Source organism: Adiantum capillus-veneris, chromosome 22 (assembly GCF_014529385.1).
Source record: "Adiantum capillus-veneris isolate H3 chromosome 22, ASM1452938v2, whole genome shotgun sequence".
Taxonomy (NCBI): Eukaryota; Viridiplantae; Streptophyta; class Polypodiopsida; order Polypodiales; family Pteridaceae; genus Adiantum; species Adiantum capillus-veneris.
In genome coordinates this window covers 108,244,815-108,270,146 of record NC_140952.1, presented here as the reverse complement: position 1 = coordinate 108,270,146, position 25,332 = coordinate 108,244,815, and the positions used below count along the sequence as shown (strand labels likewise).

At 42.0% G+C, this 25,332-nt stretch overlaps 1 protein-coding gene across 3 annotated transcripts; it reads left to right on the top strand.

Annotated features, from left to right (window-relative positions):
* Positions 1 to 16,716: 16,716 nt before the first annotated feature.
* Positions 16,717 to 20,595, top strand: LOC147429996 (pentatricopeptide repeat-containing protein At3g09040, mitochondrial-like). 3 transcript variants are annotated; one of them, XM_086496182.1, is made up of 2 exons: positions 16,717 to 17,019; positions 17,141 to 20,595. In XM_086496182.1, the coding sequence occupies exons 1-2, from the start codon at positions 16,960 to 16,962 to the stop codon at positions 19,136 to 19,138; spliced, it is 2,058 nt and encodes a 685-aa protein (XP_086352308.1). In that variant the 5' UTR covers positions 16,717 to 16,959; the 3' UTR covers positions 19,139 to 20,595. The 3 variants fall into 3 exon arrangements, with proteins under 3 accessions (XP_086352308.1, XP_086352307.1, XP_086352306.1); XM_086496181.1 differs by having other exon boundaries at positions 17,087 to 20,595; XM_086496180.1 differs by having other exon boundaries at positions 17,084 to 20,595.
* The last annotated feature ends 4,737 nt before the right edge of the window (positions 20,596 to 25,332 follow it).

Genomic DNA, 25,332 nt, shown 5'->3' with positions numbered 1-25,332 from the left:
AGAAATGTTCTCTACTAAGTATGGGTCAGTCGTGGTCAAGAGACGTATCAGCCATTCTAACTCCTCGAAATTCCTCTCACATGCTAGCGTACCTGCCAAATCCCATTCACATGCAAGCACCAGAAAGACCATGTGGAACATTTGTGAAAAGTAACGAGGGTACCTCTCACCCAAGGCAGGAGTGGATGACTCTAGCGCACTAGCCATATCTGTACACACAAATAGATGATAGTTAGAGTGCAAATATTACAAGGGTCGTGTTCTTGTGCATAATGTGTTTTTATGATTTTGTGCTATGGCTCTTGCTCTTTTACTTTTTTATCTTGTTTTTGTGAGTATAAGGATTTATATATACATTCCCTAAGATTGGAGATTAAGAATTCAGGGAGAAAGGTTGAGAGGAGAGTGAGTGAATGATGACTGTCAGCAAACACTCCCCCCTTCCTTGGGTAGATCATACCGTTTGAAATGATGTCATCACCCTTTGAAACCAGTTTTTCCAAGTTGTTATGGGTGAAGGCTTTAACCAATAGTTTTCGACCGCCCTATGTGTTTCATCTAGTTGCAAGGGTGGTAAGGTACTCTCCCATGATTTTATTTGCAACATTGTTGTAGGTGGTGAACTTACAACGGGAGGTGCAAACTCTTTCTTGCTTGTATGGATATGTACAATGGTAGGTGGAGGTTGTGCCGAAGCTTCTATTTTCATATACAAACTACATGAAGAGCAAGAAGCTTCATTTGATTTCCCTGTTCCTGAGCTAGGTGGAACAAATCGTTCTTTCTTTGGTACCCAAACTAGCTCTAGAGTGGGTGTGTAACATTTCGTGATTTTTTCCTTTCCGCGATCTTCAAGTCGTTTTGGAGCCACAGGATTGAGCTCACATGGGCCCGGTGACAAGTAAGAGCACAATTTACGTTTTGACACCCAGATTTGATCATTTCCTTCATAGTAGCCTTGGGCTTCCAATAGCTTTTTAGGAATCCAACCCAACATTTCTTTACATTTCTTGGGGCGAATGGGACGTCTCTTACCAGGCTCCTGTCTTTTAGCACTGGCTATGGTCTCTAAAGAGGCTTTAGGGACCCACTTGTATGTTTTCTTTGTTATATTGGGATGGGTCTTGTGTGTCTCAAGCTTTATTTCAGCTACATTAGTTGAAGCTCTAGAGACTTCGGCTATGGGGACATATGGTTCAACCTCTTGGACATGCAATGTTTTGGGTTTTATTTCCTTAAGAGGCAATATCTCAGGGACTATGGCTTGCGTGGCAGGGCTAAGAGTTGGTTTTTGTGTTGTGACACCCCCTGTCCCCCAATCAATAGTGCATTTGGTGGCTATCATCCACATGTGTCCTAGGTTTATATTACCCTCCATAGTTCCAACAGGCATGACCAAAAAGTCTTGAGCTACAACCCCATTGTTATAACTAACAGAAGTGTGCCAGATTCCAAAAACTGCAGTTTTTTTGTTGTTGACACCCTTGACTTGGATAATACTCTCAGATAGAGGTGGCTTCCCTAACTAACACCACACCCCATATGATAGCAGATTATATTTAGCACCCGTGTCCAATAAGGCGTTATATAGCACTTTTCCATAGGTGTTGTTTAGCTCAATAGAGTATCGTAGAGGTGTGTCGGAGTCCAACCAATCCTCATCGGTTTCAACGTGGAATGCATGTGTGACTCCAAGGTTAGCCTCTCGTTTTCGTCTAATGTGTTGTTGTCGCTCCTTAGCCTCAACTTGAGCTTGTACCTTCTTCAATTCTGTTTGTGCCTTGGTTGCCTTTTTTGTATTGATGGCACGTAGCTCCTCTTGGCTTAAAGGATCATAGTATCTTTTAAATTTGCTCCCATTGAGGAATCCAATGGTTTCAACTCCATCAAGAGTCTCCACACGAATGGTTCCTTGTGGGGTGATCTCACATACTCTATATGGTCCTTTTCCCGCATATTTCAACGTTTTCTTTTCGTTACGCACTCCATACATAAGGACTTTATCACCAACATTGATATCTTTGTTCTTTAGATGACGGTCAAACCATTTCTTCCTCCTATCTTTCTCCACAAGTGCATTTTGCACAGCTGATTGCCTCTCTTCATCTAGCATTTCAAGGATATATAATCACTCAACTAAGGGGCTACCATCCCAACCTTCTTGAGAAGCTACTCGAAGACTATGAACGACAAACTCCCATGGCATAACCGCTTCTTGGCCATACACCATCTTGAATGGTGTGCAGTTAATGGCAACTTTGTACGCAGTGCAATAAGCTCATAGAGCTGATGTAAGCTTTAAATCCCAATCTGTGCGATGAGCTTCCACCGTTTTGGTTAAGATAGAGATTAAGGTCTTGTTGGTGCTCTCAGCTTGGCCATTTGCTTGTGGATAATAAGGTGTGGACTTATGGTGAGCTATCATAAATTTGGTAGTGAGTTCTTTTATTACTCCATTTATAAAATGAGTACCATTGTCACTCACAATATCAAAGGGACAACCAAATCTTGTAATAATGTTCTCAAAGAGAAACTTGGCAGTTGACCTCGCATCGGCCTTATGTCGCCCTAGCTTTCGTCCACTTTGTCACATAGTTAGTGGCAACGATAATATATCAAGATTGAGTGCTACGAGCTGCTGAACTAATCGGGCCTACAAAGTCCAAACCCCATTTTTCAAATGGTTGAGTCACTTTAACAGGTTGTAAGGGCATCCTATCCTTTCGTTGTGTGATCTTGTAATGTTGGCATTCATCACATCCTTTTGCAAAAGTGATGCATCCTTAAATAAAGTTGGCCACCAATAGCCTGATTGCAACACCTTTCTAGCTGTTAGTTCCCCTGAGAAATGTCCTCCAGCTATACCCATGTGGGCTTCTTGCAGTATGTATAAATACTCATCCTCACGGGCACAACGTCTAAGAATATCATCCTTCCCTAGCCTGTAGAGAGTTCCTGCAATGAGAGAGTAAGGTTCACATTCTTTTAACAGTTTTTGAGCTATGTCTTTACGAAGCTCTTTGGGGGGAAAACCATTAACTAGAAAGTTCACAATCTTCTCACTCCATTCAGGTATGGTTTCGACTAAGAATAGAGAAGTATCGAACAACTCATCATGGACTCCAGTAGGGGCTTCACCATTGGGTATGCGAGACAAATGATCCGCTATTACATGTCTTTTACCAGGTCTCACCACAACAGTAAAATCAAACTCAAGGAGAATTAACAACCATCGTGTAATTCTTCCCATGGAACAAGGTTTATTTACTAGATACAACAAGGCTTGATGATCTACATAGAACACAAACTTGTTGGCTAGAAGGTAGTAGCGAAATTTGTTCATTGCATAAATCATACCTAAACCTTCTCGCTCTGTAGTGGTGTAGTTTCTCTCAGCATCATTCAACCGACGACTTGAAAAAGCTAATGGGGTAGTCCAGTTTATGTTCTCTTGGTTAAGCTAGAACACACCCAATAGAAAAGTTCGATGCATCAATATGCACATGAAAAATTACATTCCAATCGGGCACTCGTAGAATAGCAGCGCTAGTCAAGGTCTTTTTCAATGACTCATAAGCATGGTCACACTCCTCAGTCCATTGGAACTCAATAAGAAGCTTGTACAAAGGACGAGCTATCTCGGCAAAGTTTAAAATAAACCATCGGTAATAACCAATATGGCCCATGAACCTTTGAACTCCTTCATAGTTTGTAGGTGGTGGCAATTCAGCAATGGCTTTAATTTTGCTCTCATCTGTGGAAATCCCATTTTTGGACACTATATGCCCTAAAATGACTCCATGTTTAACCCAAAATTGGCATTTGAAAGGGTTTAAGGAGATGCGATACAATCTACACTTCTCAAATACTTTTCGTAAGCATGATAGATGTTCTTTTCCAAGAGGAATAAACACAAAGGTCATCTAAGAAAGCTTCACAAAACTCCCTCAAATATTCTCTAAAATCAGTGTTTATTAATCTTTGAAAGGTAGCCGGGGCATTGGTTAAGCCAAAAGTCATAACACGAAATGCGAACACTCCAAATTCGGTTATAAAGGCTGTTTTAGCTTGGTCCTCTAGCGCAATTGTGATTTGATTGTAGCCAGAGTACCCATCTAAAAAGCTATAAGCTTCCTTCCCTGTGCGGTATAGAATTTGAAATGTTCAGGTGCAGGGTGTAAGTCTGTGGGGTTCTGTTGTTCTGTGGACTGTGATTTCACTTCAGATTCCTTTTGTTGTTGAGCTAACTCTCGATTTTGTCGTCTCCTTATAGTACGGCTCAGCTTTGGCTTCTCTGTAGCCTCTAGTTGTGCGATGTCAATGGGTTGTGGACTACGCCACATAACGCTTTGAAGGTATTCACTCCAATTATCTACCAACTTCCGATGAGCATCACATGCTCCTATATAATTAAGCCATTCTGCGGTAGATTTCTTTTCATTTATTCTAGCACGCACATTTGCTCGATTTCGTCGCCTCTTATATCTCTTACTCTTCTTGTTTAATTCTTAATTACGGTCGATTTCTAGTGAAGAGTCACTAGATGAATCACTACTTGTGTCTTCTGCTCCCTTGGATAGATTATCATCTAGGTTACCAATGGGCCCTGAATGGTTTGTCCCCACATTTGCACCAAGATTTAACTCAGATTCTTCGTCCTCAGATTCAATTTCAACTGATGATTCTGACCCCAAATCGTGCGGGCTATAGTCTTGTGAGGCGCTAATGGTTCCAATGCCAGTCAAACTTTCATCTTGTAGATCATCAGAAGCTATATGCATTGCTTCTAGCATATTTAAGGGTACAAGTGGTGGCAGTTCATCCCCCTCAGGTGTTACCCAAGTCGTCCCGCTATTTCCTCAAGTGTCTATGGTTGCTGCTAGGTGGACCCAATCCACATTGTCCGACTCAGTCATCCCAGGTAGTACATCCATATAAGGAGAATCTTTCCCAACATTAGTGTCCGCTTTACACGTGTAACAATACTGCAATGGGGCCGAGTGAACTGTGGTGTCAGATCTATGATCAATTATAAACCTGTTTCCTAGAGGATTTGCTCGACCAGTCACAAGATCCACTCGAATGACAGAATCTTGGAATTGAAGGTAGACATGGTTTTTAGACCAGTCATGCACCATTTTTGCTTCCCTCATGAAAGGACGTCCTAAGATCATCTCCGATGCCATAGTGTGTTTAGAGAAATCCATAACAATGAAGGTAATCCTTATTTTATGTCCAAACACCTTGATCTTGAGATCTTCTAGCATCCCAATAGGTTTAACAATAGACCCATTGGCCATCTTCACTACTATCATTGTGGTCGCAAGGTGAGGTCTTCCCATAGTTTCCCAGCAATTTTTAGTCACAATGCTAACCCCAACGCCACCATCAAGGATTCCCTTCACAGTTAATCCCTTAGTAGGTGATTGGTATGGTCTCATTGGATTCATCACCCTTGAAGTATTGTCCCAACTTGCTAATAGGTATCTCTATAACAAGGTTCTCATCTAGGTTGGGTTGTGGATCTAAGTGTTCCTCCTCTATTGGCATCTCCCCAGCTCCATCCATCTGTGCAAATTGTGGTAGCCCAAACTTTAGTTCTCCATTGAGGAAGGCTCGAAGAGCTGAGACTAGCTCAGGGTCTTTATATAGTTTGGACATAGTGGTGGTTCTAACTTCTGAAGACATGAAATCCATCAATTTTGCAATGTTTAACGGCACCTTTTGGCCTTGAGTCCCTTGACGTGGGGAAGATGGGATCTCCATTTCTTTGATAGGATCAAGTAGTCCTTATGTAAACATTCTTTCCATCAAGAAGTGAGTACGCCCACTTTCCCATGACTTTAAGTCACTTTCTTCTTGGATGACACTAGGTATGGCTAAGGGTCTATGGACTTGGTGAGTTTGTTGTTACGTAGGGAACACGATGTCTGTAATCTGGATCTCCCTAGGTGCTGGTTCTAGATCCCTTTGGGTATCTTCTACCAAACTCCTTAATTGCTTGACTTGCTCAATCTCCTCTGTAGGGTTTGGATAAGTTCCTATCTTCTTCTTGGATCCTGGTCATTGTGGCTCATGAAGATCTTCCTTGTTGGTTTCTATCTTAGTGGTCGTTTTGGTCTCCATGGTTCCTCCTGAATCAGAATCCTCTTCAGCGTCATTCATATATACGGGGTCGTCACCAGTCCCTATGTTGGTCTTTGAACTGGGGTCTGACTTTGCTGCTTTTTGCGATCTCTTCCTTCGTGTTTTCTTCTTTTTATGAGATTGGGCAATTGATGCCGTGTCTCTTTCCTCAAGAATATAATTTTGTTTTTGGAGAATCCATCGTGTGAGTATGTTTACTGGTACCACATGTGTACTTTGTGATGGCTCCTCGATAACTTCAATCAAGTTTAATGGCGTAATCTTCGGTGCATTTGGATTATTTGGACATTGGTCACTCAAATGATCTATGCCACATCGATTACACATGAGTATCGGCATTGTAGACGTGCTCGCTTGATTGGTTTGCATTAGTGTGGCATTCTTTTGTAGCCTAATAGGACACTCGGCTACACGATGTGGGCCTCCACACTCATAGCATTGAAGAGGTGGTCTCTTAGCAGTGTAATTGATATTTTGACCTCTTGCCGCAAGAGTAGCTACTTGATAAACATGTTTGACTTGTCCCCAATAGTCCTCCATGTAGTATTGTGGACTTTCTTCAAGCACATCCATCCCATAGGCAATATTAGGATCTATATCTTCCTCACAGCCTTCCAAACAAGCAATAGATGACTCACAACCCACTTGATTCACATAAGCGATTCTCGGATGTGGTGGTTGCGGTCCTAGCACTGGAGGTGGTAAAGGTGTTGTTTGAACAACATTTTGGGCCCTAGGGACCATGTGTTGTGATGTTTGTTCAAGAGGTGGTGCCGGCATCAATGCAGGCACTCGAGGTGTCTCTGTCCATGCTAAGGTTGGTCTATTGGCCATCGCGCACTTAAATACTATGCAATCCTTAGCTTGATGACCATACCTCCCACAGGCATTGCAGTTCCCATTGAATTTTACTCTAAAAGTAGGGCATTCACTGGTACTATGTGGTCCATAGCATATTGAGCACCATTGTTGCTCCCTTCTTGGATACATATGATTGTTTTGCGAAGCACGATTGTCTCTAAGACTCTCTTGAATAGCCTTGGTGAGATCTGCTAAAGTCATCTCAGATATCTTTGGCTCCTTAGCAATAGGCTTTAAGGTCATTGGTGATGCCCTGATGCTTGTGAGCTAATAGATTTAGGCTCAACAAACACTCTTTCTCCTTGAATCATTAAATTATCCTCCAATTGGATCGTATTGGTGGTGACTGCTTCCCAAGTGGTGATACCTCTAATGACTAGGCCATTGTAGATATCCTCATGTCATAATCCCCGAATGAATCTATCGAGCAATTGGTTATTGTTGAAGCGTTCATTTAGATTACAACGAGAATTCAAATGCTTCAAGCGACTTATAAAGTCTCTCACCGACTCTCCTTCCTCGCGTTGGGCTTTCTGGAGCTGAGAGGCTACACCCCAAAGTACTCCCTCTCGTATGTATTCTTTTAAGAACAGTCTCCTAAGAGTAGGGTAAATCGTTTTTTCTTCCACCCTTAGGGTTCTATACCAATCCCTAGCCTTTCCACTTAAGGTTAGGCTTAAAGCATTGCTCTTATGCAGGTCATTGTGTTCTCCTAGAGAATCGCATATTTGTTCGAACACTTCGATATGCTTTCTCACATCCCCATCTCCACTAAATTTTTGTGTGAACTTGGCTATTTGTACTGCCTTACTTCTAAGCTCTCTATTAGGCACGTTACGCATATTCTCAGCAATAGATCGACCGATAGCTTGAGCAAATGTTGCCAAGTCACCTAAGTGAGCAGGCACCGTGGGTGGAGGTGCTCCAGAGACTACATGTGGAGTAGGTATTGGCATCGGGCTTGGCGCATATGAAGCCCTTGGGTTCTACGTTGGGTACGATGTTGTGCCATGTGGTGGTCCAAAGTTCATATGTGTGGCCCTAGGCATAGCAGACGTTGGATGTGACATGCTAATGCTAGCCGGTATAGTCCCATGGAAATAAGAACTTGGGTGTTGTGGTTGTGGAGCATAGGTAGTTGAAATAATGGGAGGGGTAGGGACTACATGAGTACGAGGACCCATGGGTGTATACGATTGGTGCACACTTGTAGGTACTGTTGCAGACATTGAGCTACAATGTATCGGTGCTTTACTAACAAATGAGGTCCATGGCATGTTTCTTGGCATGCCCATCATTGGGGTAGGCATGGTAGCCGTGGTGTCATCAAGGGAAAGATGAGCTAGACTTGGAAAGGTGAAGCTATCACTTGTGGGCTCAGATTGCACTGAGACCCCTGGCGAAACAACGTATGGAGGATCCATCGGACTTACTGAGGGAGTCTCCATTTGCGATAAGGTCGGTTGTTTAGCCTTTCCTGTATCTAAGAATCTCATGAGACCCGTTGAAGGCATGTGGATCCCCTTGTTCTGTCTCTCTAACTCAATGACCCTATGGATGACCTCACAAACTCTTTGTTGTTGATCCTCCACACTAGTAGCGCCCATTGTGGATTGTAGGACATCTAACCAACCCACGTGATAGGTGTGACCTGTGTATAGGTCGGTCAGAGTTTCTGATTGTAGTTCGTACTCTCAGTTCTCATTTAAGAACACTCCATCTAGGATTGAGGTGCTAGGGGTGTCCTTTGAGCTAGATGCAATGTTGCTTTCTAGGGGTTGGCCCTTAGCGGTTGCTAAGTCAGGGGCACTCGATTGCTCTCTTAGCAAGGATATTGACATAGGGGCTTTCGCTTTTAACTCTCTTCGTTGCTCCACCTTACGTAAGCTCTCGACTTCCTTTTCCCTCGCTGCAAGGATATATCGCTCAACCTCTTGCACTTCGGCAAGCCTTCTACCATCGGGTAATATGACCTCGGAGGGAAATAACTCTGAAGAGTCAGGAGGTGTAGTGAATGAAGTATTCACGTGCATATTCTCTAACGGTATAAGGTCTAAGATGGTCACAAATGGAGAATTTACTTCCCCACCCCCTCATTTACATCATTAGCTGCGTGTTCGGAGCGAGTGGCTCTACTAAAGGTTTCCTTCAGGCGGCTAAGCACGCTCGGCCCGAACCGCGGGCCCATGGCATGCATGTCTTAGCTTGAGCTATCGGGATTAGGCATTGGGAAACCCTCCATGACGTCGTAGTCAGAGGAAGAGTCACTAGCCGCTATGTTCGGGTCTTAGTTTGGACTACCTTGGGTCCCCGCCGAGGGCCCAGAACCTAAAGTAGGTGGATATTGAGAACTCGCGTAAGTCAAAATTATCTCTAGTTGCTCCGTCTCTAGCACACGACCAGAGCATAGATGCATGTGCCTTTGGCACCTTACAAGCGTCGGCGAATAACCTCAAAGGTTAACCGCTTACCTTTTTTAAGCGTCCGTTTTCACTCGTGTTTTTTACGTTTTTAATGTTTTTTTAATGTTTGATTTTTTTTATTACAGTGTGTGATAGCTCGAAACAAATGTATCACTTAGAGGGTCTCTACGTGCTTTACAACACAATTTTTGGGAATTTGAAGTTCCGTTGGTCCTCAAAAAATCGATTTTTAGCCACGTGTGAAGCTAAAATTCGTAATTTTAAGAGGCGACTGAGGCCTAGGCCTGAGCGTGAGCTTGGGCTTGGGTCTGGGAGATATTCCCGATCCCGGTCCTACCTTTAAAAAAATTTTAAACATTTTTTAATTTTTTAATTTTTTAAAAAGAACAAGGTCGCCGCGGCCTGCGCGAGAGCACACACACACTCTATCTACCTACTTCTAACTAATACACCTACTGTTACACACTAACACACTCTATTAGCTCTCACAGATCTACTTCCTACTTACTGTACACAGAAAACTAACAACCTTAATACACAGAAAATAAATACAGTACCTTTGAAAACTCCATTAACAAGGAAAACTAACAACCTTAATACACAGAGAATAAACACAGTACCTTTGAAAACTCCATTAACAAAAAAAATACACAGTACAACACCAAATCCTTCTTCTCAACACACACACACTCCTTCCCTACCTTTCCTACAATAGAAATTGCACCACAAAAGAAGCACAGAGTGCCATTCAAGCTTATTGTATGGCATTCCCCGGCAACGGCGCCAAAAATGTGCGCGTATGTCGCACGTGTCAATGCAAGGAACTTGCCGATACACCATGTGCGAGCCACAAATGGCTCCAAGCACACAACAAGCCTAAACTAGTAAGCTCAAAGATGACGATGGTGTGTCACTCACCGCTCTACGCTTGCTTCGTGGAGGATTCCTCGCCGCGAAGAAGAGGGAGACGCCGCTATGCCACGCTCAACCGCCGCCGTCGTGCCGCCGCAATGCTCGATCGCACACACACTCTCTCTCTCTCTCTCACGCATACACACGCACAGAAGGAGATGAAGAAGAAGAAGATGGAGATGGAGCAAGAGCACTCTTTAATTGCACAAATGAGAGAATGAGTGAATTTTAGGTTTAGTTGACTTTTATATGAGCTCACCCCATTCACACTTGGGCGCCCATGCTTAGCCAACTAATCCCTTGAATGTTCTAGTTAGAGTGTGCCTCTCATCGGCGATCACTCTTACCCTTTTCCTATTGGACTGACAAGCCCGGTACCTGACTCTATAAGTAAATAATACAACGTCCATCGTAGGTGATAGGGTGTCCGTGAGCCGTGAGGGTTAACAGCTTTGTATCGGTTGAAGCAATCTCCTCGTGCTTGGTATGAGAAAGCTGACACTCATTTGGTTAAACGAGGCTTTCGTAACAGTCCAACAGAAAGCACATTGTATGTAAAGCGTGAGGGTGATGTACTTCTCATTGTGGTTCTTTATGTTGATGATTTGCTGATCACTGGACCAAATGAGAGACATATTGTTGAATTTAAGGCTGATTTGAATGCTACTTTCAAGATGAAAGATTTGGGGGCGTTGCATCATTACTTGGGTATATAGTTTAAGCAGTGTGATGGTGGTATTGCCTCGTGTCAAAAAGGTTACATAGAGACATTGCTATGTAAGTTTGGACTTGAGGATTGCAAACCTATTGCCACTCCCATGGAAACAGGTTTGAAGTTGAGTCTACATATGCCGGCGATCCTACTGATGTCACTTTTTACCAAACTGCTATTGGCTGCCTCATTTATGTATGCAACACGAGGCCAGATATTCAGTTTGCAGTCTCACAGGTCAGCAGATTCATGCATAGCCCAGGGTCTAAGCATTGGCAGGCTGTCAAGAGGATTTTCCGCTACCTTAGTGGCACTTTACATCTTGGTTTGCTTTATCCCAAGGGGGGATCATTGCTGCCAGACTTACATGCTTTTTCCGACTCAGATTGGACTGGTTGTTTTGACACGCGAGTGTCCACAAGTGGCAATTCATGTATATCATGGTTGAGCAAGAAGCAACCTACTGTGGCCACTTCGAGTTGTGAGGCTGAGTACAGGGCAGTCTTCACAGCTACGGTTGAGTGTGTATGGCTCAGACGCCTTATGGTTGATTTGGGTGTTGGGCAGGACACTGCCAACACTATCTACGCTGACAGCCAAAGCGCATTGGCAGTTGCGAGGAACCCAGTTTTTCATGCTTGCACAAAGCACATTGAGGCGCATTGCCACTATGTCAGGGAGAGGCTCTCAGCAGGAGAGATCAGCTTGGCTTATGTGCCAACACAAGACAACCTTGCAGATCTTTTCACAAAGGCATTGTCTCGTGAGAAGCTTGAAGCTTTCCACAAAGCTTTGGGCTTACTCCCCTTTGTCGACTGATCATGTCCTCAGGGCATGGCACTTCCCTTTACTCATGTGCCAGCTCTCGTTCACCGCATCACTCCAAGGGGGATTTGTTACCATATACATGTGGTAGTGATGTGTGTGAACACACTAGGACCGCCGGGGCATTTTTTAGGAGGTTTTTTCCCCCGTGCATTGTATATATGCCCGTCACTCTAGGGCTATCCATCTTTCCATTGCACACTAAGTAATACACTCTCTATTGTGTGCCTTGAGCTTCCTTCGTCTTCTCCAAGCTGTGTGCGTTTCTCTGGAACCCTAATTCCAACAATCTTTGGAGGTCTTTAATGAAGCTAACCTTAAGGTCTTTAAGCTCCATTAGCTAGCATTTCTCTTTGACATACCATCTCTCAATTGGACCCTTTAACCTTGGCCCAGTGTTGAGATAGATCCATAAGCACATGTCTATATTCTAACCCTTGTTCCCGTTTATTCTCCCACATTAGATGATCAATTTAATATGAAAAAATCATTTGGGTTGGTTAGATATTAGATTTTATGACAATCCCATGCATGACCATAAGGTTTATAGTACATACATTGAACGCATTCGTCATATTGGTTTGATTTGCATATGATGCACCAAGTCTCTACCTCTCCCAGCGAGTGTCTGATCTTGAAATCTCAGATATCTGTTTTGACAATTCTTTAATTTTCTTTTTCTAGAATCCTTTCCTCCTGGTTTTGAGTGGTTCTTTAGAGTGCTTGTCATAAGGTGTGAAATACAGTTTGATGATGTATCTTTTGAAGAGGATTCACTAGAACTTGAACTGGTTCTAGCTCTTTGATCTTTCTCTTGCTTGGCCTGCTATTCTAGTTTAAGGGCTGGTTCAACCAAGTCATTGAATTTTTTGGTTGGATTTGGTACTTCTTGCTCTTCAACCCGCTCAAAAACAAGACTCTCAACCTTTTCTCAGATGGATACTATCTAGTGAGCTCCTTAACTTTCTCTACATAGCTCCTTATTGACAGTCTGTCCTATTGTATTTTATCCAATCCACAAAGGATATATTCATCCCCTTTGTACACCATGATAAAGGATTTCTTTAGCTTACTACAACTTCCCAGCTTACACGCTATCACTTAGGGAAGTACTCTCCCCAATCATCTTCGTTGAGATGCTTGAGGTTAGCATAATGTTCAAAATTCTGGATATGAATGTCAAGGTCATCCTTCTTGCTACCTCTTAATGTTAGAAAAGCAATCTTCAAGTCATAGTCTTTTTTATGTGATCTAGTTCTATTGTAAGCCTTTGGATTCTTTCACATATCTTAACATAAATTTCATTCTACTCAGCTATTTCACAGCTAGACTTCGAGTGGCTGACAAGAAATGTGAGCATTAGATGAACTAGTCAAATTTGGTTAATGGTTCAAGTCTTCAAATACCAAATGTCATAGAATTTAAAAAAGCGTAATTCAAATTATTGAACATACACTTTTTCATCAGTGTTTCTATGATCAAAACTAGCCAAATAACGATGTTGTTTAGATTATAGATGGATACAATTAATTCAAAATGATACATTGGTAGAAGACTTTGGATATGATTGACTGACAACGTGAAATCAGGCTCTACCTTAAGAAGTACAAATGATACAAATGGTTAGCAGCACTTACTGCTCGTAAGATCTCCTAAGCTCAAGTGTTAAAAGGTAAGAGTCATAAGCTTAAAGTCGCAAACTGAGATTAAACATTCTATTTATAGGCGTTGTCGTTGGGATTTTGAAATTGTTGTTCTACCAGCGTACAATATATAACGTTGCCACTCCTTTGTATGAGAATGTTCTCGCCATCTACGAAAAGCATGTTTGGCTACAATCCCTTCTTTTCGAACATATTATTCACTTTTTAGAGTATTGTATTGCAATTTACATTCAATGCGAAAATCTAGGCACTCTTTCTATTTGAGTCTCTTATCGCACCACTTTAGAAATGTCCATTTCCTATTTCAAATGAGATGGATTATGACTTTTGGTTAATATTGATATCTCAATTCAAAGAAAGAAGATCAAAATGTTTCTTTGCTACTTTATCAATATCTCCTTGGAATTTAAGTTTGCGCCCAAATATCCTTCTAGTGTCGAGTAAATGTATCAGTTTCAAGTTACTATATTTCTCCTATATTTAAGAAATTTGGGTATATTACCATAAATTGCCAAACAAATTCGTCACTTCAAGAGAAATGTATTGGCTAGATCAATAAATCTCTTCTCACAAACGACCTCATGAAAGATGTGTAATAAAAGACTTGATAAATTACGAGTAACAAACCATAATTTAGTTTTATACCAATAAAAATATAAATAAATCTTAAAACAAACAAAAATATAAAGAGAGAAAGCAATACGACATGGCCACCAACTTATCCATTTACTCTTCTTCAAAAAGCTCTTTTTATCTTTCATCTCTTTAATTCCTATCCTTGTGCTTCCTCTGAACATGGTTTTTTTGGGGGACCCTTGCCGTCAAATTTCAAGATCTTATTATATATATTTAGGTGATTTAGTGTTTCACCCTTGCCTGCCAAGAGGAGGCTAATCATCAAAATACTAATAAAAAATAAAAATTGTGGGATAATAAAATGGAATGTGGGTTGGAGAGTCTAAAAACACTGAACATGTTAAACAAACAAATAGTGGGCTTGGCTATTGCCATATGTGTCAAGCAATAGTGAAGTGGCACGATTTTCAATCGCTTGATGGTTTGAACATTCTCTCCCTTCGTGTTAAGCGATACTCTCTCTCTCTCTCTCTCTCTCTCTCTCTCTACACAAATGCGAACTAAACAAGCCTATTAAATGATGCCCACATAGATGAATAAGCCGCCCACAACAAAGAGCACAATGATGGGCTTCAAAAGCTGCCAAGGTACACCAATTTTCATGACAAGTTGCTACACAACTCCGTTTTTGTGTATAATCCATTGGCTGTTCATATCCCCCTTCCACGTTGACCAACCTCAACATAGCCGTTCATCTCTCGTAAATAGGAATCCTCACCAACCTCACGTCGGAATAGACATGTACCCTTCTTTTGGAGTGACGTTGCCTAAAAATGGCTTGCCTTCATAGAATGTTATACATAACTCTTTGAAAAAGGCAAACGCTTAGAGAGAGAGAGAGAGAGAGAGAGAGAGAGAGAGAGAGAGAGATCTGGGTGGGGCTTGAACCTAAAAACGTGCTACTCAAGAGGGACTTGTGAGAACAAATGGCCATCACTATCGAGCTGACAACGACACTAGTGCGCGCGCGCACATACACACACACACAAAAAGACACACACACACACACACACACACACACACACACACACACAGAGAGAGAGAGAGAGAGAGAGAGAGAGAGAGAGAGAGAGAGAGAGAGAGAGAGAGAGAGAGAGAGAGAAGTAGCCAAAAAAAGCTTTGGAAAACTAAAAATAGCTTTGAAAAATTCCCTGCAAGTAGGCAATACCGACAAATCTACCACACTTGGGTATTTTCTGTTACTATTTCATGCGTATACCACTACCCGCAATCACTTGAGTCTTGTAGGCAGTGCCACTACGCTTACTACTCACATACTCGTAGACATGCATGAAAATTGCATGGCACCCTCACCCATCTTAGGGAAGGGAAATTTTCAAGAGTCCTCGTCCCATGGGAAGGGTTGTCTCGCCTTTCGACCTTCAAAAATGAAGGGCAAAATTTTCCCTACCCTTCCGATCAAATCTTTACAAAACAACTTTTTTCATGAGTGCATTTTAACTAACAAAAAACACGTGTTCTTGAACAACTGTAACTTGTAAAGAAAACTCTAAAGTACAATGCGCAAGGGTGCACTTTGAAAACATTGCTTATCAATACTAAAAATCATTTCCTACAAGATACACAATGAACAAGAGAAGTAGTAAGCTGTAAATGGAATATGCAAATACCTAGAAATTGAAATGCTCTGCGATGCACTTGCAGTGAGGGAATCATACATCTCGGCTTTTGTTGGATGTGCCCTTTGTTGGAATTGTGACCACGAAGAGTCTCCACCCGAGTTCCAATTGTTGAGCTCATAAAATTACCACTACCGTTGTTCTCTCTGTGAAGCCACGCCAGACATCTCTTCACCCTTCGAGTTTCACAGTTCCCTCTAAGTTGTTCTCATTCCCTAAGAATTACCAATGGCAAATAGTAAGATCCTCATAACATTATAACATCATAAACTACAACATCATAAGCATAAGACATGGTGCCATCTTAAATAGGATGAAGTGATAAGTATGTGTTTGTATAAGTAGGCTTTGGGAGCATGCTTAGGAAACCAAGAGAGTGCTTTGGATGCAAAGCAAAAGGAGTGAGAAATGGAGTCAAAGTGGGAAGCAACAAGAGTGCTTAATCTTGACTCTCTTTGTTCGATAAGGCATTATTCAGCCGTGCTTTGAGTCAATCTCTATTGTACTTACCTTCTCTCTCATTCATTCACCCAAGAGCCTTAATTACATGGCATCCCTTGAACCTCCTCATCTCAGTTGGAACTTGGATATAGAAGCTCTCAACCAACAACTACGAGAGACTCGAGATTCAAGATTTGTCACTCGAGTAGCCCGTTGCTCTTGTCAAAAAACTCGTGAACGATTAAACTTTTGAGTTCAAACTTCAAACTTCAATCTTTGTGCTTAGTTGCCTCTACAATCTACCCAACATGCTAAAAATTCCATATAAGAAAAAGCATACCCTAAATTCTTATATTAAAAAACATACCTTAACTTTTAACTTCTAAGGTGTATGACACTACAACCTTCTAAATTAGATTCCATTCTTAATGGCGACTCTCAAAGTCCACATAACATCCTCTAGGTACAACTTGTTGAGCCCTTGCCATGGGTTTCCACGTCAACCTTTGTGGTATGGAACATGTGCAGGGCTAGCAGCAAAGGAAGGGCGGGAAGGGTTGCGATTTTCGGCCTGGGGAGTCTCAGCTCGGAGTCGTAGGTCTCCTGTTTGCAAGAAAGACAGCTAACAGTTGAATGTGAAAGAGGCTCACAAGGCCCGTAACGGTTTGAACGGAGGAACATGACACTCAGGAAACACCATGGCACATGCAGACTTCGTTCGCCCAATGGCCTGCTTTCAAGACCAAATGAACTTTACGGTACTGCTCTCTCTCTCTCTCTCTCTCTCTCTCTCTCTTATCTCACATATTCGTCTATATCTAGCAGGGAACGCACAGACTTACGAATCCACATCTCCCGCTCAATGCTGTTCTATGTCAGGATGTCGAGCTCAGCAGAAGCCCATCGAGAAATGGAGGGCACGTCATAGAGAAGGACATTTGTGTGAACACGGTGCTTTCGTCGCAGCATGAGTTTGCAGACCGAGCAGCCCTTTTCAACTTGATCAAGACCTGTGGCAAACAGAAGGATCTTCACAGAGGGAGTAGCATCCATGCAAGCCTTCTCGGAAGAGGGTTCTTTGTAAAGGACATCACAATCAACAATGCCCTGCTTAGTATGTATGCAAAGTGTGGTGCACTTTCAAGAGCGAGAGACATGTTCGATGATCTTCCAGTACGAACTGTTGTCTCATGGAATGCATTAATTGGTGCATTTGTCCTGCATGGGCTCCATCATGAAGCACTGACATGCTTTGAGCGCATGCAAGATGAGGGCCTCTCCCCAAATGCAATCACTTTTATAAGCATCTTGAAAGCCTGTGCTAGCTTGGGTGCAGCTGACAAGGGCGAAAAGATGCACGCCAAAGTCAATGAGCAGGGATTACTGCAACAGAATATTGTGCTTGGCACTGCTCTTGTTGACATGTACGCCAAGTGTGGTAACCTTTCCAAAGCCCAAGCAGTGTTAGATGGGCTGCCATCACGGGATGTAACTGCTTGGACCGCACTAATTACGGGCTATGTTCAGCAAGGGCTCAATAACGAGGCTCTCAGCTGCTTCAAACATATGCAAGATGATGGCCTCTCACCAGATGCAGTCACCTTCATTTGCATTCTGAAAGCTTGTGGCAGCATAGGAGCAATTGATATGGGTAGAGAGATACACACACAAATTCACAGGCAGGGTTTACTTGGCGAGGCTGTCGAGCTTGGAAATGCATTGGTAGACATGTATGTGAAATGTGGTGCCCTTGCAGAGGCGGAAGGAGTCTTTAACAGCCTTCCAACACTGGATGTTACCACATGGACAACGCTGATTACTGGCTTTTCTGACCAGAAGTTGGGTGAGCAAGCTTTAGATTATTTTGAACAAATGCAGGATGAGGGCCATACTCCAAATGAAGTTACCTTCCTTTGCGTCTTGAAAGCATGCGGCCTTGTAGGGGCATATGATGTGGGTCAAAAGGTACATGAAACGGTGGAAAAGCAGGGGCTGCTGTCCAGATATATAATGCTTGGCACTGCTTTAGTGGATATGTACTTCAAATGCAGTATGCTTGCAAAAGCTCAAGAAGTGTTTGATAAGCTCCCAGAGCGAAATGTGGTTACATGGAATGTGCTGATTGCTGGATATGCCCTGCATGAGCTTGGTGATGAAGGTCTAAGTTACTATAAAGAAATGCTAGATGAGGGCTTTTTTCCAGATGAAGCTACGTTTATTGGCATTCTAAAAGCTTGTGGCAGTATAGGAGCAGTTGTGCAAGGCATAGAGATACACAACAAGGTGTGCAAGCAGGTGGATGTAGAAACAGATGCTGTGCTTAGTACTGCGTTGGTGGACATGTATGCCAAATGTGGTGCGCCTAAAAGAGCACAAGAAGTCTTTGATGAGGTTCAAGAACGGGGAGCCGCTATCTGGACTGCACTAATTGCTGGATATGCGCAGGTTGGGAAGGTCAAGACCTTCTTTGAAAAATTCTTCAATATGCTACGCGACGGTATACAACCAAGCGTGGTCACATTTGTTGTCTTGTTTACCATGTGCAGTCATGAAGGACTTGTAGAGGACGGACTAACATACTTTGACGATATGTTTTCCATCTACAAGGTTGTTCCAACTTCAGAGCACCGTACTTGTCTGGTTGATACTTTGGTCCGTGCTGGGCAGTTTGACAAGGCATTAGGCTTCATTGAGAAGGCACCACAGTCTGAAAGCCTTATGTTGTGGTTGGCTCTTCTGGGTGCTTGTATGAAGTACATAAATTTGAAGCTTGGGAGATGGGCCTTTGAGAAAGCAATCCAGTCAGATGAGAAGTTCTCTGCGGCATATGTGTTCATGGGCAATTTATACGCAACTAGTGACATTCAAGACGAATGAGACGCTTGAGGATGGGAGGTGATCGTCAGTAGAATTTGTTATGGTGTTGGGAAAGGATGCCCGATGTCCTTTCCCGGTAATCAAGGCAACCCCACATGGCAACCAGTGGATGCCGGGAGTGATTACCTGGGAAAGGACACCAGGCATCCTGTCCCAGCCGCCAAGAGTCAGGGGGAGGGGGGCCAGCAAATGATTCTGGCTGCTGACTTGGCGGGCTGTTACTGCACGTCTCCATGCTGAACATTGGCAGGTACAAGTTCTGCATGGTGGCAGCTATTCTGAGCGCTGAGGTCAACTTATCGTAAGGCTCAACGAACTGATCTCCTCCAGTGAATGGGCAAAGACCAAGCTTAACTACTTACAGAAACTGAGCTGCTAAAGTGGTGCCTTTGGTTGTCTTCTGGAGTGAGACAGTTTCAAGTGCTATGACGAGAGGAAGAATGTCGCCGTTTCTTTACCAAGGTCGAATACTCCAACGATCTTCACGCAACGGAGACTTGTGCTAAGAGGCAGCATTCTCCATATTCCTTTTCAAAGGGCTGTAAGGATTGTGTGCTCAAACATATCCATGTGCATAGATACAGTGCTACATACTTATCACTCTGATCACCATACCAGTTTGTCATTTCAAAAAAATCAACATCGCTGCAACCTTCACCTGATGCGTGATAGGGTTGTGACACAACTCCTTAAAATCTAAGTGGGTTTTGGAGGGGATCCCCCCTTCCCAAAGTGACCTATCTTGCCACATGTGTGCCATGTATTACACATAAACAAGAGGCTTCCTTGTCAGTGAACAGCACCTTGCTTGGAATCATAAGTGTAGGGGTTCTAGGAGCGTCTGCTTATTCTTGCAAAGCCTACGACATCACAGTTCACCAAGAGTATGCCACCTGAGAGGTTTCCATCGAGACTAGATTATGTTATGTTGATGTATTGTAATGAGCACTCTTACAATGATGAGGCTATGTTACTCGATGGTGAGCTTAATTGGGAGAGTTTCATGAAATCAAAGATGGATTCTTGGAAGAAGAATTACACTTGGGACTTGGTACCCTTGTTGTCGTGTAAATTGATCTACATATTGGAAGTCACACCCAATGATGGGAAGCCAAAGTACAAGGATAGACCGTTTGCGTAAGGTTTCAAGCAAAAGCAAGGCATAGATTTTGACACATTTTTTTGCCGATTGTCAAGATGACCGTTTACCTTGTGATAGTACTTACTCTTGTTGCCAAAGAGAACATGTACTTGGTCCAAATGGATGTTAAGACAACTTTTTTACATGGTGATCTTCATGAGGACATTTTGTACAACATTTAGAGGTTTTATTAAGAATAGCAAAGAGAAGTTGGTTTGTAAGCTTAAGAGAAGCAAGCTTATAAGCTTGAGAGTAGCCTTTATGGTTTGAAGTAGATATTATAAGAATGGTATCATCAGGTGGATTCTTTATGGTTTGAAGTAGATATTATGAGAGTGGTATCATCAGGTGGATTCTTTTATGAAGTCTCAAGGTTAAAGTTGGAGCAAAATTGATCATTGCCTCTCCACAAAGAAAGCTACAGCTAGTAGTTCTTTTTTTGATCCTTTATGTGGATGATATGATCATTTCATGCATTAAAGTTGAAGTTGCATAAGAACTTTGACATGAAGGATTTGGGTGAACAAAACCATATTCTTGGCATGCGCGTTATGCAAGACATGTTGCTAAAAGTTCTTTACTTGTCACAAAAGGAGTACATTTTTTGTGTACTTAAGTGTTTCAATTGGGGGGGGGGGCTCATATTTATTTCATTGTCTCCATATGTGAAACTAAGCAAAGAGGATTGTCCCAATTTCGATGAGGATAGGGATGACATGGCCAAGATTCCTTTTGGGACTCATCTAGACATTGCATTTGCAATGCAGTCATGAGAAAATTCATGGAAAATCTTGACAAGAATCATTGGGAGGCAATGAAGGGTGTGATTTGGGGTACAAAAGATTTAAGGCAAAGACAAGTGTATATGGTACACAAATGCAAATTATGCATAGAATGTGGACAACAAAAGGTCTATGATAGGTTATGTCTTTACATTCAAAAGTCATGTAGTTCATGGGGATATTGTTTAGAAATTTGTAAATCTCATTCCACCACAAAAGTAGGGTATGTTACACCAGTAGATGCAAGAGAGAATCCATAAGGCTCACTCTTTTAGTGGGAGATGTGGGCATCTATGTAGTGAAGGTTCTAGTTTGCATTGTGATAGTCAAAGTGCTATTCCACTAGCATAGAATCCAATTTTTCATGCAAAGACAAAGCACATTGATGTGAGATATCACTTCATTATTGAAGTGCTTGAGGAAAAGCGCATACATCTTATCAAGATTCACTCAGGTGATAACCTTACTGACCTACTAACTATATGTCTACCCTCCAAGAAGTTTGCACAATGTCAAGTGCTTTTCGCCCTTTTGGTAGAGATCTTTACTCTACATACCTTGTGCATATGTCCACAACTTGCTTAAGAGCACAATGATTGTTAAGTGAGAGGTTGTTGTAGTTAAAGGGCCATTGTGTGCGACCATCTAGCTCATAACCTTACTAACTCTTTGTTATTTTTATTGGAATACAATTGAAAAAGGATATGCAATGCTTGATGCATGAGCCTTCCCCACATAACTATCTCTCTCTCTCTCTCTCTCTCTCTCTCTCTCTCTCTCTCTCTCTCTCTCTGTGTGTGTGTGTGCGTGCGCGTGCGCGCGCACACACACACACACACACACACACATCTACATTTGATGGTAGACAAATTGGATAAAATGAGTAGCTATTGAAGTGGGCATGACTATGTGGCACATATTGCAAAACACATCTATTAAATTTTTCACACGCAAGAGGTTAAGAAAAGTCCTTTGAAGAGTGGAGGATATTATTAGCTAGCCAATTTCTCTTGTTGCACAATGTTTTAGGTCCAACTTCTCACCACCATATTCCTTTCACCACGTTGGGACACTTTACCCTTTTCATGGCTTCTATTTACTAGGGGTTGGTGAACATCCCAATCACGTTAAGATAATCCTCCCTTTGCTAGAATGGCTCTTGGCCTTTGTCCCTAGGCAATAGTTGCATGCATACTTTATAAAGATCTTCCATAATCTTGTTGTTTGTGGTGTGGCAACTCCATAAGCTTGGAGTTCATGATAAATGCAACTCCATGAAGTGGTTTATGCATTTTCACTCAACAGAAGCTAGCTACTTGCAGTAATTTTTACCAAAAAGTGAGTTAAATCTTTGAAAAGCTTGATGGCCTTTGCCATTACCCTATACACCTTATCAAACACAAACTTGTCGATGTATAGAATTTGAAACAATTGTAACAGTTGGCTTCATAACACCAACACAACCTTGTCGATGTATAGAATTTGAAACAATTGTAACAATCGGCTTCATAACACCCACAACTTTTCCTATCTTTTGCCAAACCTAGTGGACTACATTAACTAAGTGCACCTTGTTGCACTTGCCTGGTAGCTAGGATAATTACCAATTCAAACATCCTACCATCTCTTAGTAATTTTCTCTTGGAGATAAGGACACTCTTATGATAAAAGTATTTGGAGAGTCTTTATTAAGGGACTTGGATTGAAAAAGAGCATAGGAGAAACGGTGCTCCCTTATGGACTTGACAATGTGATTTACTTGTTTTACAAAAGATATCTTATTGATGTCTTTATGTCTTTTGGAAACAAATTTAGTGTATGTGGAACTTGGAAACATGTGATGATTGGATATTTCTGTTCGATAGCAAAATGAGCTCCCTTTTAGTTGAAAGCATTGTGTCACAAACTAGTAGTCACATCCTTTGGATAGCCTAGCATGGCAATTGCCCATTCCTAGAGTTTGTTAAGAAGATGGAGTCTTCCCCTTTCAGTGATGTAGCCAGTGCCTCCATATCAAAATGACATTGATCGGGGGTCTTTTCTATTAAAATTGGTCCATTCATTGAGTGCAATGGATGCACCCAAAACTTAGGGAAAATTGTTTTCTTTAGTATCGTGTCTATGTTTCTCTTCACCTTGTCCTTATACCCCATCCAAATATTATGTACTTGAGCCACACAAATCCCTTATTTAATGTGCTCATCAGTACATCCTAGAATATTGGATTCCAAATGACATTGAAAGAAATCTTTCATGCCATAAATGAGTTATCATCTAGTTCAGATTCAATATGCCAACATGGACTATTCGTAAAATCTTCCATGCAACATCTTAGTGGTGGGACCTTTTCAAGTATTGGCTAGTGTTAGTGACACCACAAGTATCAAATGACATGGCATGCGACCATAGCTAGTAGCCCCTCGAAGATAGTTGTGATGGAATATCTATCTCAATAATTGTATCACAGTTGAAGTGGTTAAAAGATGCAACATCTTGCACACCCTTTGGAGATTTCTTCTTTGCCAATCTCTTCTTTGGCATGTGACCATAGCTAGTAGCCCATCAAAGATAGTTGTGAGGGAATATCTATCTCCATGATTGTATCACCATTGAAGTGGTCAAATAATGTAGCATCTTGCACACCCTTTGGAGATTCTTCCATGAAACATCTCAGTGGTGGAGCCTTTTCAAGTATTGGCTAGTGTCACTAACACCACAAGTATCAAATGCCATGGCATGCGACCATAGCTTGCACATCCTTTGGAAATTTCTTCCTCGCTATGCCAAAGCCGGGGGTTGGTACTCATCGTCGTCGATTGAAGCCGGAGATCCTGCTTGAGGTCATAAATGTCAAGCTGAGTCCTAAGAGGAAAGCAAAGCCGGGGAGCATCCACCAAAGGTTCTTGATGTTGGAGATGAGATGAAGCTCTCTCTCTCTCTCTCTCTCTCTCTCTCTCTCTCTCTCTCTCTCTCTCTCTCTCTCTCTCTCTACACAAGTGTGCACAACATTGTCTTGAAACAAATCTGTCTTTGTGTTTTGCATTTTTAGCCCACTTGCACTTCAAATCAACTGTCAACTTCTTCTATACAATTGTAGATCTCAAAGTCAACTCCGCACACATAATAAAACTTTTCAAATCGAAGCTTCTTAGCTCAAGTTATGCTAAAAATATTGAACTGATGTCAAGTTGCCAAAATCTAAGCGACCTGTAGAGACCTAAGATTCTCAGAGTGAACCTTACCCACCTCTTGAAAGGGCTACATGTGCAGAGAGTGAGTATGTCATTCAAGATGCTCCTTACCTCCTTCCACAATCTCCTTGACCTTCCATAGACAAATTGGAGCTCGATCCGTGCACAAAGAAGTCGTTGCAAAGAGGACGATGTCATCAAGGCTGTGTAGGCTGTGCTACTCACCCGCCACCTCTACTTTGATACCAGTTGAAAGGATTGTGGTGCGAGAGAGTGACTCGTGAAATTTGTGCGTAGTGAAGGAGATAACACACAGAGATGGGTGGAACCAACCTCAAAGAATGGTGAGAGCCCCTTATTCTCTATACTATAAAGAATAAGTAATGAGTATTGGATAGCCAAACACTGTGTCCGGTCCTAGATTGGGACATACCGCATTTACCCCAACACATGCCTTATGTTATGTTCCCTCCCTCTCTTGAAAGACAGAACAGGCCCCCAGGGACTCCACCTTAAAGTGTGTAAGTGTAGCATGTGAGTTCATTAGGATGAGCGTTTCAATTCAAACGAGTTACAAGTTTACATATACATAAGGGGTTTCGAGATTGGGATTTTAAAAAAAAAAAGGTTTTGAAGAAAGAGGGGCCATTTAATTCATGAGAATATGTAAAATGAAGAGGGGTTTTTAACATACCCCTTGAATGCATGTGATAGAGATGTTTTTTGAGTAGTGGACTCCCTCAGCATAGTCCCTGTGGAGACCTCTTGTTCATTTGATATAGTAGTACTTTAGGCTGATATCTTAGTTGCCTTCTTGTTCTTGAGGATTTTATTCTTTTCTTGCTAAAAACTATTGGTCAAAATCCTTGTTATCTTGAAGCACTTCGAGCATCATCACTGTCACCTTGACTTCTTCTTCAACAATGCAGCCCAAAAATCAATTTGGTGCAAATTGAGGCCTATTGATAAGGTCAGAAACATTTTCTCCTTCCGCAACATCAAGTCAAATATAGAAATCTTCAATTAAATCTTTGCTTTGGCCCCAAGAAGCCTCTCCACAATCTTCAAAGGTTGAATTTC

Bases quoted from the DNA above. Each gene is read 5' to 3' on its own strand.
- LOC147429996 (XM_086496180.1), top strand. From the start codon at position 16,960: ATGGCACATGCAGACTTCGTTCGCCCAATGGCCTGCTTTCAAGACCAA. The intron at 17,020-17,083 runs GTACTGCTCTCT...GTCTATATCTAG, and splicing joins AAGACCAAATGAACTTTACG to CAGGGAACGCACAGACTTAC.